General features: G+C 35.3%; 2 protein-coding genes across 12 annotated transcripts in view; one reads left to right on the top strand and one right to left on the bottom strand.

Annotated features, from left to right (window-relative positions):
• The window catches only part of DCLK2 (doublecortin like kinase 2), a 246,910-nt gene that overhangs the window by 20,387 nt on the left and 198,831 nt on the right, over positions 1-27,692 (bottom strand). The window lies entirely within an intron of this gene.
• Positions 1-27,692, top strand: part of LRBA (LPS responsive beige-like anchor protein) — a 722,446-nt gene that overhangs the window by 650,486 nt on the left and 44,268 nt on the right. For 9 of the 11 annotated variants that reach the window (XM_038558983.1, XM_038558984.1, XM_038558982.1 and 6 more), the window contains 2 exons: positions 22,226-22,315; positions 26,567-26,759. In XM_038558983.1, the coding sequence (XP_038414911.1) occupies positions 22,226-22,315; positions 26,567-26,759 (283 nt within the window). The remainder of the gene's footprint in view (positions 1-22,225; positions 22,316-26,566; positions 26,760-27,692) is intronic. The other 2 variants (XM_038558989.1, XM_038558987.1) reach the window with 1 other exon arrangement.

The following is a 27,692-nucleotide window of genomic DNA, read 5'->3' as shown; positions in this document are numbered from 1 at the left end:
GTACATATTTAAATATACTTGCCAGTATATATTATTGCCTGGTTCATGTGCCAGACAATGATTAGTACACAAGCAGAAGCATCATGTATTAGATGTACATATGTCTTAAATTGCATAGGATTTAGATTGTTGTTTTTTTATTTAATTTAGAGCTGAATCAAATGAACCCTTAAAGACTTTTCTAATTTTTCATTTCTTGGAAAATGTTCCTTATGGGGCCATTTTATTTTATTAGAGCAATAACTGATTGCATGACATAGAATATACATACTTCCATATATAAAACTGAGGTTAGGGCAAATATACAAGTGGAAAACAATATATATATATAATACATATTTCATTGTTAGACTAGAATAGCATAGGCCAGTTTCCTTTTTTTTTTTTTTACATATTTGAAGTGTTAACTTTGTTTTATAGATGTCCATAATTCTTCACCAAATACACCACCTACTTTTGTTTTTTCATGTTCCCTTATAGTAATTATTCATAAAGCTACGTAGTTGCATTATGACTGAAAGGACAGTATAGATTTGATTTTAGAAATCTCCTGTTTTACTTAACATACCAGCATATTATCTTATATTGCTATATAATCTGCAATTTTAATTATGAAATTCCATAATACTCTGTAGAGTTGCTCTGAAGATATGCTTAACACTCTCTTTCAATGTGAGATCCTATTTTTAAAGACTTTATTGATATGTCCAAGATGATATAACTATACCTTCCTTGTCATTAGAGTCTATGCTACCTTTGCATGATAAAAGATGGCTCTCAACCTGTACCTTTATAATACTGCTAGTTAAAAAGTGAAACATTTAATTAGCAGGTTGTTTAAAGAATGTAATTTGTTCTTTGTTTTATGGGATTTTTTCCCTTTTATCTGTTTCACCCATTTCCCTATACTTGCCTCCCCTCTGGCAACTACCAGTTTATTCTCTGTATTTAAGAGTCTGTTTTTTTGGTTGTCTCTTTTTTCCTTTATTTGATTTTTTTTTAATTTTTAAATTCTACATATGAGTGAAATCATGTGATATATGTCTTTTTCTGAATTATTCACTTAGCATTATACCCTTTAGGTCCATCCATGTTGTTGCAAATGCCAAGATCTCATATTTTATGGCTAAATAATACTCCGTGTGTGTGTGTGTGTGTGTGTGTGTGTGTGTGTGTGTGTGTGTGTGAATGAATAAAGACATCTTTATCCATTCATCTACAGATGGTGGATGCTTAGGTTGCTTTGATAGCTTGGCTGTTCTACGTAACACTGCAATAAATATAGGAGTGCCTTTATCTTTTTGAATTCATGTTTTCCTTGTTCTTGGGTAAATAGTAATAGAATTACTAGATCATATGATAATTCTAGTTTTAATTTTTTGAGGAACCTCTATACTGTTTTCCAAAGTGGCTGCACTAGGTTGCATTCCCACCAACAGTGTATAAGAGTTGTTTTTTTCGCCCCACATCCTTGCCAACACTTGTTATTTCTTATATTTTTTATTTTAGCCCTCTGACTGGTATAAAGTGATATCTCATTGTGGTTTTGATTTGCATTTCTCTGATGATGAGCAATGTTCAACATCTTTACTGTGTCCGTTGGCTATCCAGAAGACATTTGGAAAAATGTCTATTCAGGTCCTCTGGCCATTTTTTTTTAATTTGATTATTTGGTGTTTTAGTGTTGAGTTGTGTAAGTTCTTTATATACTTTGGATATTAACCCTGTCTTGGATATATCATTTGCAAATATTTTCTTGCATTCAGTAGGTTGCCTTTTTGTTTTGTTGACGGTGTCCTTTGCCATGCAAAGGTTTTTATTTAGGTGTGGTCCCGGAATTTTGCTTTTGTTTCCCTTTCCTGAGGAGACATAGCTGGAAAAATATTTCTATGCTAATGTCAAAGAAATTACTGCCGATGCTTTCTTCTAGGAGTTTTATGGTTTCAGGTCTCACTTTTAGGTCTTTAATTCATTGTGGGTTTATTTTTGTGTCTGATTTAAGAAACCATACACAGTTTCATTCTTCTACATGTAGCTGTCCGGTTTTTCCAGCACTATTTGTTGAGAAAACAATCTTTTCCCCTTTTTATATTCTTGCCTCCTTCGTTATAGAATAATTGACCATATATGCATGAGTTTATTTCTGGGCTTTCACTTTAACATGTTAGGACTTCATAATGTTTTGTAGTAAAAATACAGCATACAATTTACCGTTTTAGCCATTTTTGAGCATAATTCTGTGATATCAAGCACATTAGTGTGCATCCATCTCTAGAAGTTTTCCATCTTCCCAAACTGAAACTCTGTACTTGTTACAATAGCAACTCCAGATCCACCCCACCCACCCACACGTAGTCCTTGACTACCACCATTCTACTTCCTGTCTCTAGGAATTTGACTAGTATAGGTACCTTATAGAAGTGGAATCATACAATGTTTATCCTTTTGTGTCTTGCCTATTTTACTTAGCATAATATCTCCAAGGTTCATCTGTGTTGTAGCATGTCAAAATTTACTTCCTTATAAGGAAGAAGAATATTCCATTGTTTGTGTATACCACAGTTTGTTTATCCATTCATCTGTTCATGGACATTTTGAGTTGTTTTCACCTTTTTGACTATTGTGAACAGTGCTTCTATAAACATCGGGGTATATGTATCTGTTTAAGTCTCTGCTTTCATTTCTTTTGTGTATATATACCCAAAAGTAGAATTGCTAGATTATATGATAGTTCTGTGTTTAGCTTTTTGAGGAACCACCATACCAAATAAATTTTTAGTATTTCTTTTTCAAGATCAACATTTTCTAAAGATTATTTAAAACTTTTGTTTTAAATTTCCTTGGTTCCTATTATTTTCCACATTAGCAAGTAGTTAATTATTAGCAAATTAAACTTTAACCAGTTTTCCACTCATCACACATATATTTATTTTTACATTATATAAACATATATATTAGATTCAGCATTCATTTAAAAAATATGGCCTATTATGTCCTAAATATGGTAGATACTTAGTATTCTTGAAAGATAAATACAGTAGTCCATCCCCGCCCACCCTTATCCACAGAGCATATGTTTCAAGACCCACAATGGATGTCTGAAACTGTGGATAGTACCAAACCCTATATATACTATGTTTCATCCTGCATATATATACCTATAATAAAGTTCTGTTTATAAATTAGGTACAGTAAGAGATTAACAACAATAACAAAAGTTAGTTGAATGTAGTTTCTTTCTCTCTCAGAATATCTTATGTACTCTACTCAACCTTCTTGTGATAATGTGAGATGATAAAATGCCTACATGTTGAGATTAAGTGAGGTGAATGACATAGGCATTGTGCCATAGTGTTAGGCTAGTACTGACCTGATGTCATGGCAGAAAGAAGATCATCTGCTTCCAGACCATGGTTGAGGTCATGAATCCATTGAAAGTGAAACCATAGATAAAGGGGGACACCTATATATTACTTCATTATTTAGCACTATTCACATAAATATACATGATTAATTCTCAAAGTTTTCTGGATGTTATTAAAACAAATATAATTTTTATTGTAGTCATTCCATATCATAGTGCTAACTCGGTGATGTAATGCAATATGATACAGTAGAATAGATGGATAGATAGATAGATAGATATGAATTTAATTCCTGACCCTGATGCCTGCTAGTTGTGTGACTTGGATCTTCCCAAGACTCTGTTTCCTTATATATTGAATTGGTATGAGTACACCCACCCCATAATTTAGATGAGGCATAATGCATGTAAAGTGCCGGCATGGTACCTATCCCATCATTAAGTATTTATTAAGTGTTAAGTGTTAGCTCCGTTCCTTATTCTTCTCTGTTAAACTCCTGGGTTAAGAAACACAGCCATGAAAAGAATATGAATTACTGATTGTATCACAAAAAGATCATAAAATACTAACACTAGATAGGTTATCAGAGACTGTTTCCTAGAGGACACATGCAAAGTTCATTGTAAAGTGAGGCAAGGAAAGAAAAGAATAGGTCATTGATTTATTCATTTTTTAAAACATTTTATTTATTTGAGAGAGCATGGGGAGAGGGAGGGTGAAGCAGGCTGCCCGCTGAGCAGTGAGCCCTATGCAGGGCTCAGTCCCAGGACCCTGAGCCTAAGGCAGACGCTTAACCAACTGAGCCACCCAGGCATCCCAATTTACTCATTTTTTTAAACAACCTTTTACTAAACCCAAATTATATAATAAGGTTAAAAAGTTGAAAGTCAAACACCTGCTCTCATCAGCTTGAGTACATTATTGAGCTTGGAAATATGGATAAGTAAACAATTATACTGTGGTAAACTCAGTTTAGAGGTAAGTACACTGTATGTATGCACAAGCATACACAATAGGCACTAAACCCTAACTGCCAGAATCCAGACACGTTTTCTGGGAAATGAGAGACTGGATTGAAGGATAAATGAGAACATTGGATAGAGTCACAAGCAAAGGGTATCTACACAGAAGAAAGTGTATACACTTTCTGCACATAGGTGAGGGAGATCATGATAGGAGAATGTGATATATGTGCAATGAACCAGAGGATAAGATAAGAGAGAAAGACAGGAACCATACCATAAAGGGCCTTTAATACTATAAAAGTAATTATAACTACACTGGCAGAAGGCAGTAGATTATAGGTTGAAGGTTAGTGACATAACCACGTGTGTCTTAGGACCTATCTGAAAGATTGAAAAGATAAAAACTGAAAAGTGCCCACTGGATTATTCTAAGATCACCGTGTGATCTTACAGAAATATTAGGAGTTAGAGGACTGTGCAGTGGATGGGACATGAGCAAGTAAACACAGTGAGAAAAGAAATAATTGAAGAGAGAATCTTTAGTCACTTTATTGAGATACAGCTCGCATATGATACAATTTACCCATTTAACATGTACATTACAGTAGTTCTTCGTATATTCACAGAGTTTTATAAGCACTACCACAATCTAATTTTAGAACATATTTGTCACCACAAAAAGAAACCCATACCCCACTAGAAGTCACTCTGAGATTTATTTTCTTTTCTAATGGGTAAATATTTGACCATGTTTCTATGTTAATTGGAAAGATCCAAAAAGAGGGAAGTGTGTAAAACATACATGGAATAGAGCATGTAGTAGACTACCAAGCTCTATGAGGAAGAAAAAAGGAACAAAATCCAGGACACAGATAGAGATAAGTACTGTACAGCATGGAGCAATACTGCCTTGTCTGAGATCAGAGAGTAGACGTTTACCCTGAGGACTGGTGTAAGTAAATGTGCATGAACAAGAGGAAAAGGCAACAAGAGTATGAGGTTTATATCAAAGGTGAGGGTGAGATAATATTTATGGGAACACCTAACGTAATGATGGGTGCTTCCTAGATGCTCAGTAATAGATGATTACTTTCTTTCCATTGTTTTTCTCTGTTCTCATCCGCAGAAGAGTAGATGTACAAAAAAAACTTGACTGGAGGGGCACCTGGGTGGCTCAGTCACTTAAGGGTTTGCCTCCCGCTCAGGTCATAATCCCAGGGTCCTGGGATCGGGCCCCACCTCAGGCTCCCTGCTCAGCAGAGAATCTGCTTCTGCCTCTGCCTCTGCCCCTTTGCCGGGGTGGGGGTGGGGGTGGCGCTCTCTCTCTCTCTCTCTCAGATAAATAAAAGAATTTTTTTTAAAGAAAAAAAATTGACTGGAGAGGCGTGTGTGTGTGTGTGTGTGTGTGTGTGTGTGTGTGTGTGTAAATACATGGAATATATAAAGCAGAGTTGAAAGTGGAAGGGTGAATGATGGAATTTGTTAAAGAGGTGCTGTTAACTGGTACATCTAGGCTGGTTTGGACAGATAAGGAAAGGGCCAATAAACTGGGCAAATTTGTCCTTTTATTCATTTATTCAACAAGTAACCATTTTATTCAAGGTACTGAAAATAGAGATGAGCAAGACAGAGCCCTCATGGAACTCACATTCGAATGGGGTGCACAGAAAATAAGCAGTAAAGATTAATGAAGAAAATAAGACTAGGTAAGAGGATACAGAGTGCCATGTGAATAGGGTGCTCTTTCAGAAAGGTTGCTCATGGGCTGCCTCTCTCTTCATAAACAATTTCCTTCCTACTTTGAGATTGGAGCAAAGCTGTACAAGGTGACCCAGGGAGGCAGCTCCTATGGCTCTAACCATGGCCCGCCATGTGCCTGTAACCCCCTGGCCCCGACAGCCTCCAAGCCCTCTTGTCACAGCCTCCTGCTAGTTGTAAAGCTCCCATAATTGCCCTCTTCTTGTTCACTCCTCACCTCATCTCCAGGCTACACTGTCTTTTCTTCAGAACCTTGTACCTCTAAGATGCTTTAACACCTCTAATATTAGTAAATTTGTGCATATACTTGAATTATATTAGAACGTTATCTCTGCAAGATCATAGTAATGAGACCACTATAGATTTGTGCTTCTCTTGTATTAAAAGCAAATTGGACTTATTTCTGTCATTAAGTATAGTTTTACTTATTTCTATTCACTGCCATATGTTTAGTTTAACTTGGAACAACACTTAGATACTCACAGAGTCAAGTTGTTTATGTACAAGTCATCTATTTACTTACTACTTGGGAAAAGCTTCATTTCTCTTAAGGAAGTTTTATTCTAGAGTGAATGGTTAATATATATGGCATAGTAAGTGATCATAAAAATAATCTCTCTATAAAAAAAGCACTAAACGATAGAAATAATAACCGTAAGAGGGGGAAGAGTAATCAGAGAAACAGCCTGCAGCACATTAAACTTTTATGTTGTTTTTAATTTTTAGAAAACAGCTGGGTTATCAATATACAACTACGTGTACATTTGCATATCACACACCAGAGAGAATTATTTTTCAGGCAAATACACTATTTTTTTCAAATATCTGTGACCTCCGATTAAAAGATAGATTCTTATCTTTAGCTGTTTATTCTAACAGACCTCTTTGCTCCTTATTTCTGTCTCTTTGATAAATTTTTATTTTTCTCTACCTTTACTGTTTTTCAATCTATTTTCCAGCATTTACATATATTCTCTTTTTTGTGCATTTTTTTTAAATTGAGGTATAATATTAGTCTCAGGAATAGATCATAATAGATATTTGTGTATATTGTGAAATGATTACCACAGTAGGTCTAGTTAGTTAGCATCTGTCACCATACAGAGTTATGGAATATTTTTTCCTGTAATGAGTACATATATTCCTTCATGGACAAGGTACACATAAATAAAAGTAGTTATCTTCTTCTTGTTAACTCTGCTGAATTTGGTTTGACTTCTTCACTTCTCTTCCTTTATATTCCTTTCTCTTCCTTATGAAACCTTCCTAACACTATTTCAAAAAGCTAAAATCAAGGAAAGAACAAATTTAAAAAGAGAAAAATTAGTATACTTGAATTCAGGGTCAGCTATGAGTAAGAATAAATATATTTTTATTAAGAAAAAAAAAAACCTTCTAAACTCCAAATTCACAAAATAAATACATGATGAGAGAGTAGACTCTCTGCTGAACAGGGATCCCAATATGGGGCTTGATCCCAGGACCTGGGATCACGACTTGAGCCAAAGGCAGATGCTCAACTGACTGAGCCACCCAGGGGCCTCAAGATTTTCATTATTTTTTTAAAGGTTTTATTTATTTATTCATGAGAGATGCACAGAGAGATCGGCAAAACACAGGCAGAGGGAAAAGGAGGCTCCTTGCTCTATTTACATAGATGGGCAGGGAAGAGGAGGAGGAGGAGAGCCATGATATTGCTCAATTTAAAGAATTATATACAATGAGCCTCATAATGTAAAAGTAAAATCTGAAAAATTTCCCTAAGTTGTGTTTAGTGTCAGTGGTTGGTTTTCCCTCTTCCAAATTTATCCTTCCAAATGCTGTTTTAGCAACACATAATCACTCTGAGAAGGTCTGTTTTCCAAAAGCAGCAGCAGCAGTGTTTAAGTTTACATGACCCCAGTTTCATGACGGCAGTAGCAAATCAGATATCTTATCCAAGGAAAAGCATTTTTGGCTTAGAATTCAATCACTTTCGTGGTGGGAGTCAACAACTTGTTTCAGCTCTAACACTACTGCAGAACACTGGCTGCAGTGAATCTTTCAGGAAGCATAAACACAATTGGTATTTATAGCATTGTTAACATTTGTTAAATAGTTAGGGGAATGGTCTGTAAGTCTGTTTTAAGCAGGTGGGGCAAGAATCTTTGTTTTGACTGCAGTGAGATTTAAGAGTAGGACAGTAAGACAACATGATTACTATAGTTATAGCAATAGAGTAGATTAGAAGTATTGAATACAGTAAGTTAAGAGTTCATGCAGCCACTATTCAGAGTGTTACAAAAATAATTCTGAAGTATCTCTGGCCAGAAGTGTGTTACACAGATGGCATATTTGACACAGTGCAGGCCAGGAACTGTACAACGAAAAGCCAAATAAACAGTAAGGATTAGTCAAGTTTTAATTGAAAACCTACATAAAAAATACCTTGAAATTATGCCAGACTTTCTTGTATATCAAAACCACAGTAATCAAAGTTTCCCTTCGTCAATTAAATGAACATCAAAGTTGTCAGTAAAGCTAATCTTTGTATTTTGCTAGTTATTATTGCATATTGCAGTCTTCTTAGTTAAATAGGTATAGCTAAATTATACGTGCAAGGATATAAAACAGGCACAGTGTTAATATTTTCATGATTTTTTTTTGCCCTGTCAACTACCCAAGGAATCCAGAGCCACTCTATCATGCTGATGTCTTCTGTCATAAACCTGTTTACTTCAGATACCATCTTCATTCTAAATTGAGAATGTGAAAGTAGTCTCAAAGCAAGTGACTGAATTTTGTTCTCTAAATTTTAAACTAAATACAAGCTTCTAGGAAGGGTGAGATGAAAAATAATTGCATAGATATGAAAAATCTATATAAGATTATTTACAAGTATGATAGATTTCCAAATGCTCAGAATAGCAACATTAAAAAAACACTGCTAACGAAGATGAGGAAGTTTACTTAGAATATAATCACTGTTTTTAGTTTTCATTATTGGTGCGCAAAAGCAACAAAAATTCTAGTAGTTTTTGGGAACTTCTTGAGTCAAGTACAAATTTTTTAAATGTTAAATATTATTAACTACATTCTAACAGTAATTTTATTGTCTTACCCTGTTCTGCCCCTGTCAGTACTGTGTAATTAGAGAGTATTTGTGTGTATGTGTGTGTGCATATTGTCTTTCAACTCTACATCCCTCAAGGTTGATGATCATGTCATCTCACTGTACCTCATTTCATTATTCTTACACAGTGGATGTTCACAAATATTCCTGTGAAAATAGACAACATGGTGTTTACCAAATGAATAACTCAATATGGCTGCTTATTTCCAGGACATAGGTTAAACATATTTGTCTGGTTTTGAGAAATAATATAATGGTCTGAATCCAGTAAATTAACTCTTCTGATTTTCTTTTTTTTTTTAGAAATGTGCCCTACGTTTTCACTGTTTGCCTCTCAACTTTGGCAACCTCTTTGAAGCAGCATTTCACTTATTTTTCTAGGCAGGCTGCTTTATCTACTCATTTCCAGTAGCTAGAGATGGAGGTGTTTTGAATGAGCACATCAATGTTCTAGACAGAGATACTGTTTGAAATTATCCATGAACACAGTGCCGCTGAACATTATTGAGTGACATTTGTTTCTGTTGGTTGTGTCTGCTCTGACTAGCTGGTTTCTTTCAGATTGGCAGCTGGGATTATGCTGCAGTGGATGGACAGCTATAAGAAGTGGAGATTGTAGTGAGGCTGGGCTGGGCCTCAATTTAATGTGTGTCTGGAATGTATGAGTTCAGTTAAATGCACTAATGGGAAATCTATGCATATTTTTACAATTTAAAATCACCTTATGTTTTACCTTGCTAACTTCCATAATATTATGGAATAAATATGTAAGTAAAAATACTCCTCTCCTTTCCTAATGTTCCCTCTCTGCTGATTTCTTATTACTGCATTATTTTTTTAATAAGTTTTATTTTATTTAGCAAGCTTCTCTTTCTCTTTGCTCTTTATGTACTCCATATCATCATCGTGACATGTATATATCTCAAGATAACAAATACATTGTGAAAAGCATATAGTTTACTTGCAAAATTTATATACTAAATGACCAAATATTGCTAAAACAAAAGGCTCTTTGATATCAGATAGATATAAATTAGGAAATAAGCTCAAATAACAAAATTAACTTTGTAGAAGGTCTCTGCATTTCACAGTTTTTGACCAGTTTATCAACTGGAGTTGTTCCTAAATGATTAAAAAATTCTTCTGGCTACTATGTTGATGGAGAAATTAAACTTCATAAAGGTATAATAAATATTGGCATATTTTTCTTAGATTTTTCATATTATTTTAAGATTTTTTCAAAATGGAAATATTTTTGTTTTTCTTTATTTTTAAAGTAATGCATGTTAAGATAAACAGTATATAAAATATTAAACAGTATAAAAATGAAGAAAGTATTAATTTTTATTTGCCAATCTTTTTATCCACTTTCACCAGAGATAACAGCTGATAATAGATTGGTACATACCCTCCAGGTTTTGTGCATGTATACTCAAGTATATGTACGCTCACATAACACATGGAAGTATGTGTGTATGTTTATACTTTTATTTTTATTTTTTACTTACATGAGGTCATATACTAAATTCTTTGGTAATTAGGATTTTTTTTCATCAACATATTATAGATTAGTTTCCATGTAAGATACGTTCAGCTCAACTCATTCATTTTAATGGCTGCATAATATTTCATCATCAGAATTTAAGTAGTTTTGTCCCATTTTTACTGCTGGAGAGTGCTGTCATAATTGTATCTAAGTTGTTGTGCATTCATCTCCCTCTTTCCTTATGAAAATTTGTTGAAGTAGAATCAAAAACTCAGTCTTTAGTTGAAAACATAATTTTATTTTTCTATATATATAATTTCTCAAAAATTTTTATAAAGGTTATGTTTCAAGTCCATGTTTACATAGAGTAACTTCTTTTCATTTTAACTTATTTATTTCTTCACCATATTATCTGGTCTCTATTTTGAATACTTATCTAGTTGAGTTTAAAATATGCTTAGGGATGGGACACCTGGGTGGCACAGTGGTTGAATATCTGCCTTTGGCTTGGGTTGTAATCCTGGGGTCCTGGGATCAAGTCCTGCATCAGGCTTCCCGTAGGGAGCCTGCTTCTCCCTCTGCCTATGTCTCTGCCTCTCTCTGTATGTCTCTCATGAATAAATAAATAAAATCTTTTTTAAAAATATGCTTAGGGATGCCTGTGTAGCTCAGTTAGGTAAGGTTTGGACTTCTGATCCTGGCTTAGGTCTTGATCATGCAATGATCATGAGTTCAAGCCCCACAATGGGCTCCGTGCTGGGTGTGGAGCCCAATAAAAAAAATTAATAAAATATGCTAGTATATCATGACATTTCTTTTTTACTTATAGGCTATTTATCTTTTACATTTATGCTTTACATAGTTTGAATTCTATGGGTTTTTTTTTATTTCTAGGGCACTTTGAATAATTTCAATCTTAAAAGATTCCTTTTAAATAATTGAGTTAGGTTCATTATGCTACTGTTTTTGTTTCTTTGTTTGGTTTTGGGTTTTTTGTTTTTGTTTTTGTTTTTTGTTTTTTGTTTTGTTTGAGAGAGAGAGAGAGGCTCTTATGAGCCTGAGTGCACGCTAATACACCAGCAGAGCAGAGGTGGGGCAGGGCAGAAGGAGATAGTCTTAGGCAGTCTCCATGACCTGAGATCAGGACCTGAGCGGACATCAAGAGTCAGACGCTTAACCAACTGAGCCACCCAAGTGCCCCACATTATGCTATTTTTTAAAAATTTTGTGCATTGAAAATTTTTCTTCTATTAAAAGGCTGTTTTTGTTCTATTAAATTTGCATTTCATTTTTTAGGTTAAGAATGAGTTTGATTTCTTAATGTTTATAAATGATGCTTTGCCTTTTTTTTTAAACAAGCTAGAGATGTTATCCAAACAAAACCATATATATTATATATAATTTTGTCTTTTGGAATCCTCATGTATTTTTTTATCAAGTACTTGTCCTCTTTCAGCCTTAGTAGTTCATATTGTCAGGATTTTTGTCCTTTAGGAATTAAGTACAACGTTCAACATGTTATAATTAAGTAGTCATTTGATTACTATATTTTTAAATTCACTGATACTAAAGCTAGATTTTCAACTGTGGCCCCAAAGAACACTGATTCTGATCAACCAGACATTTTAGTCAGTAAACATTAAATGTAAACCTACCAAATATCTAGCAAATTGTGCTCAACATAAGTTCAAATGTGTGTAGGGCAAGAGGAAAACTGGCACAGATAATAATATTGTATGTACAGTAGAAATCACTGAATATTCTTAATGTGACTCTTTTTTTAAGTACTGAAAAGTGAATTAATTCTGAAATATAAAATATAGGATCTTACTTGGATTTTTAAACCTTTCTTGGCAAAGAATTACTCTAGAATTTTAAGACAGCTTTTTATTTTATTTTATTTTTTAAATCATACCATACATTTTTTTAAAGATTTTATTTATTTATTCATGAGAGACACAGAGTGAGGCAGAGACATAGGCAGAGGGAGAAGCAGGCTCCATACAGGGAGCCTGATGTGGGACTCGATCCCAGGACTCCAGGATCACGCCCTGCGCTGAAGGAAGGTGCTAAACTGCTGAGCCACCCAGGCATCGCTTATACCTTTTTATTTTAATTGGAAGGGTAGAAAGAAGAAAATGACAACATCCCCTATAGGAAAAAAATTTATTTTGTTTCTCATTCTAGCTTTATTTTTTTTCAACTCAATTTGCCAACATATAGTATAACACCCACTGCTCATCCCATCAGGTGCCCTTCTTCATGCCCAAACAGCTTTCTAGAACTTAATTTTGATAATCACAGAAAATCTTAATATATCGCTAAATGTAATGTGTTTTCCTGATAAATTTTTTTTCAATTTCTCTATCCCAATTTTATAGTGCTTTTAGAAGTAAATATATAGGAGATAAAATACAATTTCAGAGTTGTGTGCTTAAAAGAAACAGCATACATATGTGTTTACCTTAATTGCATCCATATGTTTAAGTTATTTCTCTTCCAAACCCATCTTAAAATAAAATTTTATAACTTTATTGTTGGTTACTAAGTGTTGTGCTGATTTAACTTGTTTCCTCTGTTAGATTAAAAAGACCCATTCTGAGAGACTAAAACAGTCATTGTTAAGTTGAAGCCAAATACCACATTGTCACTAAGCCAAGTCTACTTTTATTTACTTTTATTTCTTTTATTTCTTTCTTCCTTTCATTCTCTCTAGTGTGTTAATCTATATATATATAAGCTGTCTCTTTCTCTAGATACAGCTATAAAATCATGCAAGTATGCAATAGTTGGCACAGAGAACAATGGAACATGCAGCTTGTTGAAAATATTTTCATAATATTTCCATTTGGAAATCCATTAATAAATTCTCTAGGTAATATTTGAGATGCTGTTTATAAAATATAAATATGTGGTTTTACTGGAATGGCTCAAAGTATTTGCATAGTCTTTTTTATTATATATTTCAACATCTGGAATGCTGCCTGCTGAACTCAGGTTTTCTTATAGAAAGTAGTAACAGGCTATTTACAGAAATAATTGGGAATCAATGAATAAGAATGTTAAATAATAAAGTAAGCTTTTTAGTAGAAATGTTTAATAGAACGTTTTATTCAGTGTGGGGCTGCTTTGTAATAGTGTTTGGAGTGTATCTTAGCTGCATCCCTGCTGAATTATGTTGACTTGGATGACCATTCATTCTTTCAGTAAATATTTATTGAATACCTACTGTATGTCAAGTACCCAGAAACACAGAAATATTTGACAGTCTCTCATCTCAAGGGGACTTACGGCCTAATCAATAAGGCAGAAATTATAAACAAGTAACTAAAATGTTAAGTAAGTAGTAGAGGTCTGCGCACGTTGCTATAAGAGGAACAGGGAGGGGTAGCAACAGTCTGATGAGACTGAAAAAGAAATTTCCCAGAAGTCAGAGATACCCAAGCTATGTCTTAAAAAATAAGAAGGAGGTAACCCCACACAGAGAAAAGGAATAGAAAAAAATAGGAAAAGAAAATAGTATATACAAAGACAGTAGGACACATTACATCTCACGGTATGTGATATGAGATGAATGGTGGCAGAGGATGAGAATAGAATCATAGGCAGGGGCTATATTATTACTAATTATAATTATCACTAGTTGGTAACATTATGAAATGCTTACTTAACCTCAACCAGCACTGTGTTGTCTTTTATGTATATAGGGTAATAATCATATGAAACATTTATTGCTAGCTTACATTATGTCAAGATTTGTTCTAAATGTTTTATATTATCTCATTTAATCTTCATAATACCCACTTAATTATCACCATTTTTAGATAAGGAAACGAAGGCACAGAATGTTAAGTAACTTGCCCAAAGTCACTTAACTAATATGTGAAAAAGCTGAGATTTTAAATTAAGCAGTCTGTTCCGATGTCTGCATACTTTACTTCATGAGTGATGTTACCTTATGGAAAGGAATTCAGAAAAAAAAAAAAAAAAAGGAATTCGGATGGAAGGATTTTAAGTAGAGAAGTTATATAATCAAATTTGCAACATGAGGATTGAACATCTCCTTGCAAGCTCAGGTGTATTTAACTCCAAAGAAAGATGAAGGCTGCTGGCTAATGTTTATAATTTTGGTTATTGTAGGATTTTTTTTCTTAATGTAATTTTACAGTAGAAATGAAAAAAGATAAACTGTTTATTTTTTTTTTAGATAAACTGTTTAAAAGCAGGAACATTCTCTTGTTTTTCATTGAATCTTTCTAGCACTTTCTCATCCCCCTGTAAGATAATGTAAGGCCAAATGTGTTAATTATTGAAATCGACTTATGGGTACATGGGGGTTCATTATCCTATTCCATAATAAAAATTTAACATAATAAGCAAATTTTTAGCATCTGGAACTAAGACTATCTAGATGAAGGAATGTTCATTAAAAACAGTTTAGGCACTTGGTAGAGTTGATCAAGCAATACCAGGGATCCCTGGGTGGCGCAGCGGTTTGGTGCCTGCCTTTGGCCCAGGGTGCGATCCTGGAGACCCAGGATCGAATCCCACGTCGGGCTCCCGGTGCATGGAGCCTGTTTCTCCCTCTGCCTGTGTCTCTGCCTCTCTCTCTCTCTCTCTCTCTGTCTGTGTGACTATCATAAAAAAAAAAAAAAAATCAAGCAATACCAGTCCACTTTCCTGAATCTTAACACCTATATGTTTTCTGTGACTTCAAACTTCAGTTGTGCCTCTAATTTTCTGTTGCTTTATACATAAGTCTGAAGGGAAAAGTGAAGGAAAAGTGATAAATAAAATTACTTTGAGGGACTTTTTCAAATCACACATATTGCCCCAGAATTTCTCACTTGGCTCTTAAGAAAATCACTATATAGTGAGATACCGAAGTGTTGTCATATCCCTCAGCTATGTTGGGGTGAAGAAATGAGAGTTATTGCCTTTACTGACATCTTTCAGACCTTCCCTGAAAGACTCTTTGGTCTCAGTAATAGCAATGATCAGCCTTCACTTATACTCCCTCTTGTCCACATTTTGCCCTTGTCAAGAACTGTGCTTCTCTCTCAAGCTTGGTTTTGTCCCCAGTACAAATTTAGATGAGGAGGCATAAAGGTCTGATTGAGCTTGCTAATGTAATAGGCACTAAATTCACTTTTTGGTTGTGAGAATACTATGTGCAAGGTACTTTATACTAAAATATATGATATTCTGAGCCTTTATAGTATAGTGCAGAGACTAGTAATTATTAAAAGTTACAGAAAACATTTACAAGGAAGCTTAAATCAAGTGTGTAATCAGATGAACGGGCTAAAAGATTTGGGAAACAGTACACCAAAAATGTGGAACTTAAGCAGGGCTTTCTTGAGAGGGGTAGGACTCAGAAAATTGAAGATGAGGGTGACCATTCCAGAAGAAGCAGTCACATGAGAGAAAGAGCAAAAAGAGCTGATTATATTTGTATAAGAAAAGCAGCCTGACTGAAAAAGAACACTGTATCAGAGAATTGGATAAGGGAGTAAAGTGAAAGATGTTATTGCCTGACATTAGTCCTTTAATTGCTGGAGATTAATTGAAGACATTTGATCAAGAGAATATTGCGTAAAAGAGAGTTTGGGAAAACTCAATTCTGCAGTTCATACTGAAGGAAGAAACTAAAGAGAAGAAACTAAACTAAAGAGACTATTGCAGTTCTCAATACCTGAAATTATAAGGGACCTGAATTCAGAAAGGAATGAGGGATATGAGAAACTTTAGAAAAGAAGTGATTGGATCTAGTGAATGATTATATATGAAAGGAGGAGGTAAAATTTTTAAATATCAATAAGAATCAGGACATAAAAATCAAAATAGGAGTCTAAACCCTTGACTGCAGAATGTTAGAATAAAATTAGTTTAACACGATTTTAAGATATGTTCATTTTAAGTGTGCTGAGATATATGATACACACAATATATACATAGATGGCCATTAGGCAACAGTATAAATGGACACTTCATAGAAATCAGTAATCCTCTGGGTTTAGATTTGAAAGTCTTTCCCACAGAAAAAAGTTTCAAGTCATAGCAGAAAAAATTTCCAGGGCAGAAAGTGTAGATGAAGAAATTCAGAATGCTAGAAGAGATCTTGCAGTGATGAGTTCTTTTATGGATGAGAGAGAATAGAAGTCAGCAAATGAAAGAGAATAAAAAAGAAAGAGAACTAAACTGGGGGTAGAGCCATGAAAGCCACAGAAGAGAGAATGTGAAGAAACTAGGATGTGATCAACAGTGTAGACTGCTTCAGAGATCAGGGTGAATGAAAAATGGTAGGTGAGTTGTAGAAACAATGAAAAGAATCTACAACTGTCAGTTGATGATATTAAGTGTGACTACAAGAATTTGAGATCATAATCATTATCCAATAATCTTATTCCATAATGTTCACGCTCAAAAAAGCCCTTTCTGTTGTAGTTTTATCACCCACAACTCTTAAAGATTACTCAAGAATTAAAGTATTCATGCCTAAGAATTCTGTAGTCTTTTTAGCTGTTGGGAGGACTTGGAAAGAAAATCAATAGTTAACCTGTGTGGGATAATACAGCTTTTGTTCTGTCATTTAGGAAAATAATCAGACCATTATATTACATGACTTGAAAAAGCCTTTTCCTGAAAGAGGTCACTAATGTGCAAATTCTAAAATTTTAGGTGTTTTTTAAAGAAGTGTTTTCCAGGGGGCTCAGTCAGTTAAGCATCCAACTCTTGATTTCTGTTCAGGTCATGTTCTCGATCATGAGATTGAGCCCCACATGGGGCTCTGCGCTGGGGATGGAACCTGCCTAAGATTCTCTCTCTGTCTCTCTCTCTCTTTCTGCCCCCGCCCCTCCCCCTCCTCGTGTACTCTTTCTCAAGAAAAAAAAAATAAGGGCACCTGGGGGCTCAGTCAGTAGAGCATCAGACTCTTGGTTTCAGCTCAGGCTATGATCTCAGGTTCCCACATTGGGCTCCATCTTCAGCAGGGAGTCTGCTTCTCTCTCTCTGCTCCTCCCCCAGTTCATGTGTGCACTCGCGCTCTCTCTATCTCTCTCTCTTTCTCTCTCTCTCTCACTCTCTCTCTAATAAATAAATCTTCAAGAAAAAGAGAGAACATTGGTATTTCTTAAAGTTGTCTTACCATCATATCCTTTTCATTTCAAAACAATGTAAAATGTGAAGCAGGATATGTAGTATTAAGACTGGTTACATTAAATTTATATCTATAATTAAAATTTATATTCAATAATGTCATTCTTAGCTTCTCTGGAGTAGTTAATGTTACTGACCATTCTGTGTTTGGAACTCTCACCTTACAGCTTCCATATCACTGTCCTGCTCCCTGACTCCTAACTACCCCCTCCTCTGTTTTCTTCATTAGTTCTTTATATGATACCCTAAATATGAGTATTTCCCAGAGTTAGCTATAGTTCCTTTTATGTGTGTGTCTCATGTATTTCCTTCCTGGAGCTTAACCAGTGAGTTTCAGATTGTGTGCCACAGCCCTAAGATTTCTCAGAATTGTTTCAGGAGTTGCTAAGAAAGCTTATTAAGGATGGCTTCATCCACCTTTAAAGTAGATAGCCCTATACCTATATTTTTGATATATTAGGATTTCATGTTACATTTTATTTGAAAAAGGAAGTCATTTCTGTTGCTTAAAAATACACACATATTACACAGGGAAAGAGAGATCTAAAACCATTGACTTAACATTTCTCTTTTCTGAATTACACCTAAATCAATACTGATCTTTGATGTCAGAGCCAATCTTGGGCTTTCTTTTGCTCATTGGATATTTCAACATGGGTAATGGTTATCACTATCACTTCAGATTCTACATGTCATGTAAAGTACACTTTCTCATGGCAAACTAGTTCTCCTAACAGAAACTTATATTTCCATCCATTGCATTATTACTCTCTAAAATATGCAAGTTCAAAAGAAAAAGAATTAGTCTTTTTTCTTCATTGCTCAAAGTCATCGTTCTCCAAGACCCATTGATTTTTTTCCTTAGTCCATGGTTTATACATTTAGCCCTTTCTTTCAAATACCACAGCTTCCATAAGGGTTGAAGTATATAATCCCTTTTGTTTGGGATTGACCTCTCAACCTCCAAAGAGATATTTTTGTCTCTGAGCACTTAGCCCTGCAGTATATCTTAAAATCTTATGCCAGATTTCAGTTTCCTAAAATAATTTGTTTATCATTAGTAACTCCTGAAACATTTCTTCCCTTCCTTCCCTGTTTAGCTGTGTTAAATGAGGATCACGCTGAGTCCCAAACCTAATAATAATGCCACATTTTATTTAGTGCTTAGTATGTGTAAAGTACTTTGTAGGTATTTTTAATTTTTTGACAGTTCTGTGAACTAGGTACTGTTAGTTTCTCTATTTTGTAGATGAGGAAAAGAGGTTAAGCTAATTGCCCAAAATCACACAGCAGAAAAATGGCTAAGTCAAGATTAACACTCTGAACCATCCAGTGCCACAGGCCATGTGTGCAAGTTATCTCTCCCCTGCCCTCCTCCATTTAAATAGGGGAAAAGACATGTGGTTGTTGGGCAGGGACCACCAAAGGCAGCAGTCAAGGGTAAAGGTGCTGGCTTTGCCAACTGGTCTTTAAAAATTTAAGATTCACATTCATAAGCTCAGTTAATAAATCCATGTATCATAAAATAGCAGTGCTCCCGCCTCTTTCTTTGTGACTACCGCTATGCTTCAGGTTCTCTAATTTTATTTTTGATACTTTTTCTTCTTCAAGATTGTCCTGATGTTGATCATAAATTGATTTAGTCCCATCAAAAAACATTTTAGAAGTCCTGACATGATCCTAGTCTTTATTCCATGCTTTCTCTTGGCTCCTTTTCTTGTATCTAAAGTCTAGGAGCAACATTACCTCCTGCTACATAAAGCCAAACTTGCCTATCCATGCTACGCTACTAATTGTGTCTGAACATACTTTGTGATGATGATGATGATGATGATGATGATGATGATGATGATAGAGATACCTTATTAATTCATTCATTGTATTGCAGGCTCATGCTTTTTTGTGCTTCGTCTTATCCTAGGTCTTGGCATAGTACTTAACAGATAAGAAAGAAGAATAGTTTAAGATTAAGAGCTCTAAAATCATGCGGCATAGGTACAAATTTTGAGCCTGCAATTTAATTACTATGTGACCTTGGGCAAGATATTTAAGTTCTTTGTGCATTATTTTTTATAGATGGATATAATAAAGGGCTCACATCATATAGTCTATTATTTTAAAAGATTTATTTATTTATTTATTTATTTATTTATTTATTTAAGAGAGAGAGAGTGCAAGTGTGCAAGCAGAGGGAGAGCTAGAGAGGCAGACTCCCCACTGAGCATGGATTCCCCACATAGGGCTAGATCTCACAACCCTGAGATTACAAACTGAGCCAAAATTAAGAGTTGGATGCTTAACTGACTGAGCCACCCAGGCACTTGCACTCATATCATATAAAGATTAGCTGACATAAGATAGTAAAGCACTTCAAAAGTTCTTGGTAAGTAGTTAAGTACTAAATAAATATTTGTTGTTATTATCAGCCCTTAATATTTGTTGACTGAATATTGAGTGTCTAATCTATATTAAGCACTTTGCTATATTTTTTACATAAATATCATTTAATTTTTAATATAGCATAATGAGGTGATACTACTGTTATCTACATTTTTACAGGAGAGAACATTGAAACTTAGAGAGGTTACTAAATAACTTACTAGATCACAGAGTTTACAAGTGTATGCATTCAGGATTTGAACATGGTCTGTTACTTCAAAACCCATGCTGCTTCCATCATACCACTCAGCTTTCAGGGTGGTGCTTTTCGATCTTTTCTGCCCAAGTCATAGAGCACTTCTTGAACTTACTGGCCTGACTACATCAAATTGATGTTTAACCTACTAGGTACGTTTGCCCTGCTTCCTGTATTAAGAGTACATTCAAGGTCAGAAACATTAAGACCTGGGGATCCCCGGGTGGCTCAGCAGTTTAGCGCCTGCCTTTGGCCCAGGGCGCGATCCTGGAGTCCCAGGATCAAGTCCCAGGTCGGGCTCCCGGCATGGAGCCTGCTTCTCCCTCTGCCTGTGTCTCTGCCTCTCTCTATGTCTATTATAAATAAATAAATAAATAAATAAATAAATAAATAAATAAATAAATAAATAAATAAATAAATAAACAAACAAACAAACAAACAAACAAACAAACAGACAGACAAACTTAAAAAAAAAAAAGAGTAAGACCCAATACTGCTATATACATAGTTAACGATTACTGAATGCATCAGTGAGTGAATCACTATCATTGTTTCTTACAAGTTACATTTTTATAAAGGATTACTAGTGGTATCCTCACTCGACAAATAAAAAACAGAAATTAGTACTAGAAAATGATTATATTTCCTTGTTTATGATATATTAATTGCCTATAGTCCTACAGAGCGTATAAAAATTAAGGATCTGTTTCCTAGGAATTAAAAAAGTGACATAATGAACATATATCCTCTTATGAATTTGAGAGGTTTTCCTCCTTCATTTCACCTGGAACTTCAGAATACTGACTGTTGTGGGGGTTGAAATAGTCTTTCTATAACTTTGCTCCCTTCTCTCTCCTCACACATATTATATGATTTATTCATTCACCCAATTTAGGGATCTAACAGTAAAGATAGATCAGGTCCTTGCTCTCATAGATCTTGTATTTTAGTGGAAGAGAAAGACATAAATAAGTAAACAAGTAAAATAATTACAGATAGTGATAGCATCTGGCATTTAGAGATTTCTCATGATGAAGGAGTGATTGGTGATTGGGAAGTGAGCATCTGTGCTAGGTGTACAGGAAGGTCCATAGTAAGCAAGTACCTTGCAAAGGGTGCACACACACATCTTTCAAAAAGGGCATGCACATGTTTCTTATGTTTAGTTAGTCCCTGGTTTAACTGTCTTATGCTTGGATGCAACATATGGCTTTTACTTTGTTGTTTAGCCACCTAAGTTCAAAGAGACTGTCAACAATAATGCTCTTCCTGTGGCAAAAATAATAGCATCAAGCCATTTTCACAGGTGCTATGTTCCTTTTTTCCTTCTTTCTACTTCCCAGGATGAAATGGGGCCTAGAATCAAAGCAGCAATAGGTTTTCTCTATACCTGTAAAAGATTAGCTTTAGTCATCAGGGATGATGCAAGCAGGAGAAAAAAATGCAAGAAAACAGAGATGGAGCCAAAAAGGACAATTTCTGATTGTAATAGCTGGTTTCTGTTTCATATCACTGAGCAAGATGAGAGGGTTTTTCAGGGTTTTATAGGAACAGCTTACACAGTACTAAAGGATGACCTCACCCTCAATGCCCTTGCCAGGTGCTTAGACCCACTGTGAAAACATAAAGTTGATTTTCAGCATGAAACAAGCCAGAAGTAGGAATGACATTTTCAGGTGACAGTTGTGGTTCTACTGCCTATAATTAGCACCTCTTAACCCTCAAACTTGCCCATGCATTTTTCAGGCTGTTGAAGCTCAAATTCGAAGTTTTGGACAGACACCTTCTCAACTACTCATAGAGCCCCATCCTCCCAGAGGTTCTGCTATGCAAGTGGTAAGTGCCGCTTATACTCTTTTAACTTCTTGCGTCTCTCTCAGACCATGCTCAACATTCATAACCATGTTTTGTTGTACTTGAGATTCTCTGCCACATCTGAACCTGTTCTTTTTATGCAATGTTTGTCAGCCTGCTAACAACCAGTAAATATTATTGCATGCTGTTCTGGAGTCTTTAGAAAGGTAAACATTGTTCTGGTGCTCTAGGCTCTCATCAGTTCATGTTTTGTGTTGCAGAATTAAAAGGTTTATAATTGTCACATATCCCCACTGCAGGATAATGACTCCAGATATAAGATGAATGAGTTTTCTCTTTTCTTTAGATATTTTTATTTATTTATTCATGAGAGACACAGGCAGAGGGAGAATCAGAATCCCTGAGGGGAGCCCAATGTGGGACTTGAACTCGGGACTCCAGGATCACACCCTGGGCCGAAGGCAGGTGCTAAATCGCTGAGCCATGTAGGCGTCCCGATAGATGAATTTTCTGATTTGATCCTACGAATTTCTAGATTAGTTTTGCTATTGTGTTTGTTCTTTACATCCCAGTATATTTTTCGGTTTGGGAATTTTAAAACTAAAATGTAGGACATTGTTACTGAGAGTAAGGGACTGCAGAGAGAAGAAAAGGTGGTTTGGTATACCACACCACCCAAAGCTTAATACAGTGATTTATATTTCTCATGATTTTGAGGGTTAAATGGTCATTTCTTCTGCTTGTCTCGCCTTGAAGTGCTGCGGGTAGGCTGAGTTAGACCTCTTTCCATGTAGTTTTTCATCATCAAGGAAGTTAGCTCAGGCCACTTTCAGAATAGGAACAATGTTCCAAGAGAACACTTCTTGAAGCTTGAGCTCTTGAACTCACACAGCATCATTTATACCACATTTTATTGGCCAAAACAAGTCAGAGGCCAGCCCAGGGTCAGGAGTTGGAGATGTAGAATTTTGACCAATACTAGAAACGAGACAGCAGCAAAGAGAGCAAGAGATGTGGCCCTTTCACCTCTGACTCTGTTCCTTTTTTTCTTTCTCTTTCTATCTCACCATCATCTTTGTGTCTTCCTTTTCACCCTCTTTGTTATTTTCTTTTTCCTTCCAAACCTTTTTCTCCCTTCTTTCTCTAGTTATATGACTTGGCCGTCACAATAAAGTATGCTCATTTTAAAAATTATTTGCATCACATTTTCCCCTAAGTGTTTTTAAACAGGTGAGATCAGATTTAAGTGAACATAAAGGGTAACTAGTGAGCAGATTACACAAAAAGCAAACATTTAACAAGAACAGTGGAAGATAATGCCATAAAAAATAGCAAGAATGATTTATGTTTGTGGTTTAGAAATCATTTTAGTAATAGCTTATCAGTGAGACTCAGGCTATTATGATGTTGGCTAATGGAAACGCCTCCGCTGCTCCACTGACTTTCTGCCTGGGTCATTGCACAGACGTGGTCTCTGGGTCAGAGGGGAGCCTCTCCTGCCAAGCCTCTCTCCTTGGCAAAAGAGTTCATTGAGGCAGATCAGCTTTCTAGGATAGGAAGGCCACGCTTATATGAGGATGGAGTACAGTCTTTCCCATTATCTTTATCCTCTGAATTGAATCCCTGAACTCCTTTCCAGACGTGTGCAAATTGTGTTTTCACATTACACATATGTGGGTGGGAAAGAAAGGCGTGTTGGAAGGAAACCAGAGTTGTCAGCAAGGATACACTTAATCTGTGACAACTGAATGAAACTGGGCTAGCAGTTTCCTCCTTCTACCTCAGATGTGGCTCCCTGAGGCACCAAGAATTAGATGAAGGTTTGTTTCTCTGATCCCTGTTTTACCAGTCGTCGTCCTCATATGCCACTGTTGCCATTGTCATAGACTAGCCCAGTACACTGCATTGTGCTGCTTATTTCTGGTGCTTCTTATTCCATACTTAATAGCCCAGGATGTGATGCAACTCCCAAGAGTTTCCACTGCTTGCCTGCCTCGGGAGCACTAGTCAAAGATGGAGTATGTAGAAACAGACTGGAGGGACAGCTTGTTATAAAAATGCAGTGGATGGTTCCAGATATGATGTCTGTGGCTTTCTCTGGAAGTGGCCTGTCCTTGCCATGTGGCCTAGAGTTGGCCCACTAGAGTCACTATGTAAACAAGACATTCTTCCTACACATTAGAGATGTTTCTGTGTTTTTTTTAAGGACATAAACATTGGAATTATTCAATTTCAGCCTAATCGTATTTACAGTATGAGCTGTTAAGCTCAAAAATAAGTATCAACTTCCTTTCAGTGAGACTTTATGATGTATGTTATACTCTTTCTCAGAGTTTATAAATTGACTTTAGTAAATATTTTTTTTTAACTATAAGTGAAGAATAAGGTTTGGTACTCTGAAATGATATTCATTTCCTTTTCCCAGGACTTCTTCAAAACTAGCTTGTAGGGTATTGTGTTTGTTGTTGCTCACTATTTCTCATTTTTGCCCAGTTCCACAGAGTTCCTTAAAAATTGTATAAAAGGTTCTTTGTATAACAAATTTACTAATTGATATAGAGGTTTTGAAAATCAAAGGCCCAAATGTTTATTGTTTTTACTACCATTCAGATGAGTCCCCCCCATCAACCATCAGTGCACCGTACCCCACCACACACACATACACACACACGAATATAACAGAAATTAAAGCCACCTCGTGCTGCGTTAAGTGCATGAGCCATAATATACACCAGGTGTAGTAATTAGCAGGCACACGAAGGCTGCCTATTTGTCTGGTTTTGCTGCTGTTGCTGTATCCCCCTGTGTTTTCACACCATCAGATAGTTGGATTTAATTGAGGCCACATCAGATGAGGCATTACTGACACCTTTAATTGAATGAGCATCCAGGGAGGATTAACTCATAATATTGATTGGCTTTTAGCCACTTGCTCAGAAGGGTGTCTGGGTAGCTTATTAGTTGCCTTTATTTACACCTTTATGCAAAGAGTGCAAATAGGAATTCTTAGTGCAATATGTTTTTCTAAGTACTCTTAATAACTTTTTTAAAAGGACTGATAATAAAAATGCAAATGTATTTAATTTTTTATTAGCAGTTCTGAATAAATACGTGTTAAATATATGTGCCTAACACATTTACATATACCTGGTGTTTTGAAATATGGCAGTAGGAAAGCAGCCAGAAGCACTTCATCAAAGTGTTTCAATTGTGAATGATACTAATCAGCTATTAGAAAATAGACATGTAGAAGAGGATTGCTGGAAATGCACAGTGCAATTACTGGGTGATAGCATACTACCCCGACATATAAATAAAGCCAGTAAATCACAGCAGTGTTATATATGTCTTGGATTATGACATATGAGTTGTAGGAATGTTCTAAATCTTTAGTAGTCTTCAAGATTTATTTTGTTGCTATGTTATTAGAACAGACAGTGTTTTTTTGTTTAACATTTTCAATTACTTGCTGCTTTTCAAAGGCAAAATCAAAAGTCTTGCGCTTTAGTTTTTTTAATCAAAAGAGCAGAGGGACATCTAGGTATTTCTCTTTATCCTTAGCTATAGCAGAAATTGTTAAGAGCAAGCACCATTTGCATTATAATAGGGCAGTGTTTATGACTTGGTACACTATATAAATATATTGTTTTTACAAGTACATTTAATTATGCATTGCTTTGAAACACCTTTATAATTAAGTTTGTATATTACGTTTGTAAGTTATTTCTCTACTGTAATAATACATGCTGTGTAACTATTGTTTATAAATGTTTGTTTTAATTATCTCTTTATTTAGTTGTCAAAATCTTCGTGCTAACTCAACACAACTTTTGATGATCTTTGAAGTTACCTTGCCTTGCTTTTGTACCTATTGCCTATCCTCATTCTTTTTTTTGTACTTGACACATAATAGCAACTGAAATGGTTTAATGCAATCCCCAATACTTTGCCTATTTAGAATCTAAATCAAATCATTTCTGTAGTCCTTCATGAGAGTAGGGTGGGAAAGGGAGCTAATAAAATCTATGGATTTTTTTAAGTGTTTCTGTTAATGTTATTTTACTTCAATCACTAAAACGTTCAACTAATGACGTACATTAAAAACAAGCCAATCCTAATTGCCATTTCTATAACCTTTCTGCTCACCACACTCTCAGTTGCAACTTGTGTTAACATGGTCTTTCCTCTTCTTTTCCTGCACCCTCTCTCTTTCTTGTCTTTCTTTGTCTTTTCCTTCTTGTATATTTGGGTCTTGTCATGCCCACTCAACAGTATCTCCTCCTGCAGAGTCCATTGATGTTCACAGACCAAGCCCAGCAGGATGTTATCATGGTCCTAAAGTTTCCCTCCAACTCCCCTGTCACTCATGTGGCAGCTAACACCCAGCCTGGTTTGGCGACTCCTGCTGTGATCACAGTCACTGCTAACAGGCTCTTTGCAGTGAACAAGTGGCACAACCTTCCTGGTAAGTAAAGAAATATTATAATACATAGTAACTGCTGAACACCATAGAAAGCACTGTAACTTTAATAGCCACTTAAATATAGCTCAACATTTAAGGTTTTCAATTTTCAAGCATTCGTCTGAATCAAAATATTTAATAGTTTGAAAGGCTTAAAGAAGTCCCTTCTGAGGCATATAATACAAATATTAAAACATAAACTCTGGCATCTGGTGGTTTGTCTTTATTCCTTGTAGACAAATATTATTCCTCTATCTTAATATAATGATATTCTATATTGTGTCCATAAGTAGTATATATTTATTTATTAGATCTTTTTTCCACTTATTCATATACTCAGCATTTTTGATTGTCTACTTATATGCCTTTTTGTACATGACATCATAGTATTTGTCATGGATGATAGAAAAAAGAACAATTAAATTACATACCCAAAATTCTACGAACCCATAAGTACATTTCTATTTTTCCATTAAGTGTTGAATAGTTAGAGTAACTAACAGCAAGCTACTGAAATAACCATTAGAATCATAAGCCAAAGTTTGAGGAGACTTGAGAGTTCATCCATCTAATCCGGCCCCACAGTTTACCACAAAGATACTGAGTCCCCTTGTTCAATATCACATATGGCCAGTCAGTGGCAGAGCCAGGTTTGAACCCAAGTTTTCTGACTCAAATTTTATGATCACCGCTATGATTTATTGCCCCTCATTAGAACAGGAATGTTGGGATCTGGATCTAGCATTGTTCTTTTTTGGCCACTAGTTAGAAATCCTATTTGTAAGAAGGAAAATCTTTTAAAGTCCTGAAGATTATAGGCTTTTTTCTAAGCCATTGTTTTAGGTAGGACATTTTAAAAGATAGATTTTGATAGTCTGTTAGCTTGTCATTAAATCTGTAAAATGTACATAAAGTGCTGCTCATTATAATACCCGA

Source organism: Canis lupus, chromosome 15 (genome assembly GCF_011100685.1).
Source record: "Canis lupus familiaris isolate Mischka breed German Shepherd chromosome 15, alternate assembly UU_Cfam_GSD_1.0, whole genome shotgun sequence".
In the NCBI taxonomy this organism is placed as follows: Eukaryota; Metazoa; Chordata; class Mammalia; order Carnivora; family Canidae; genus Canis; species Canis lupus.
Note: the sequence above shows the minus strand (reverse complement) of the source record. Positions and strands in the feature narration are given on the sequence as shown.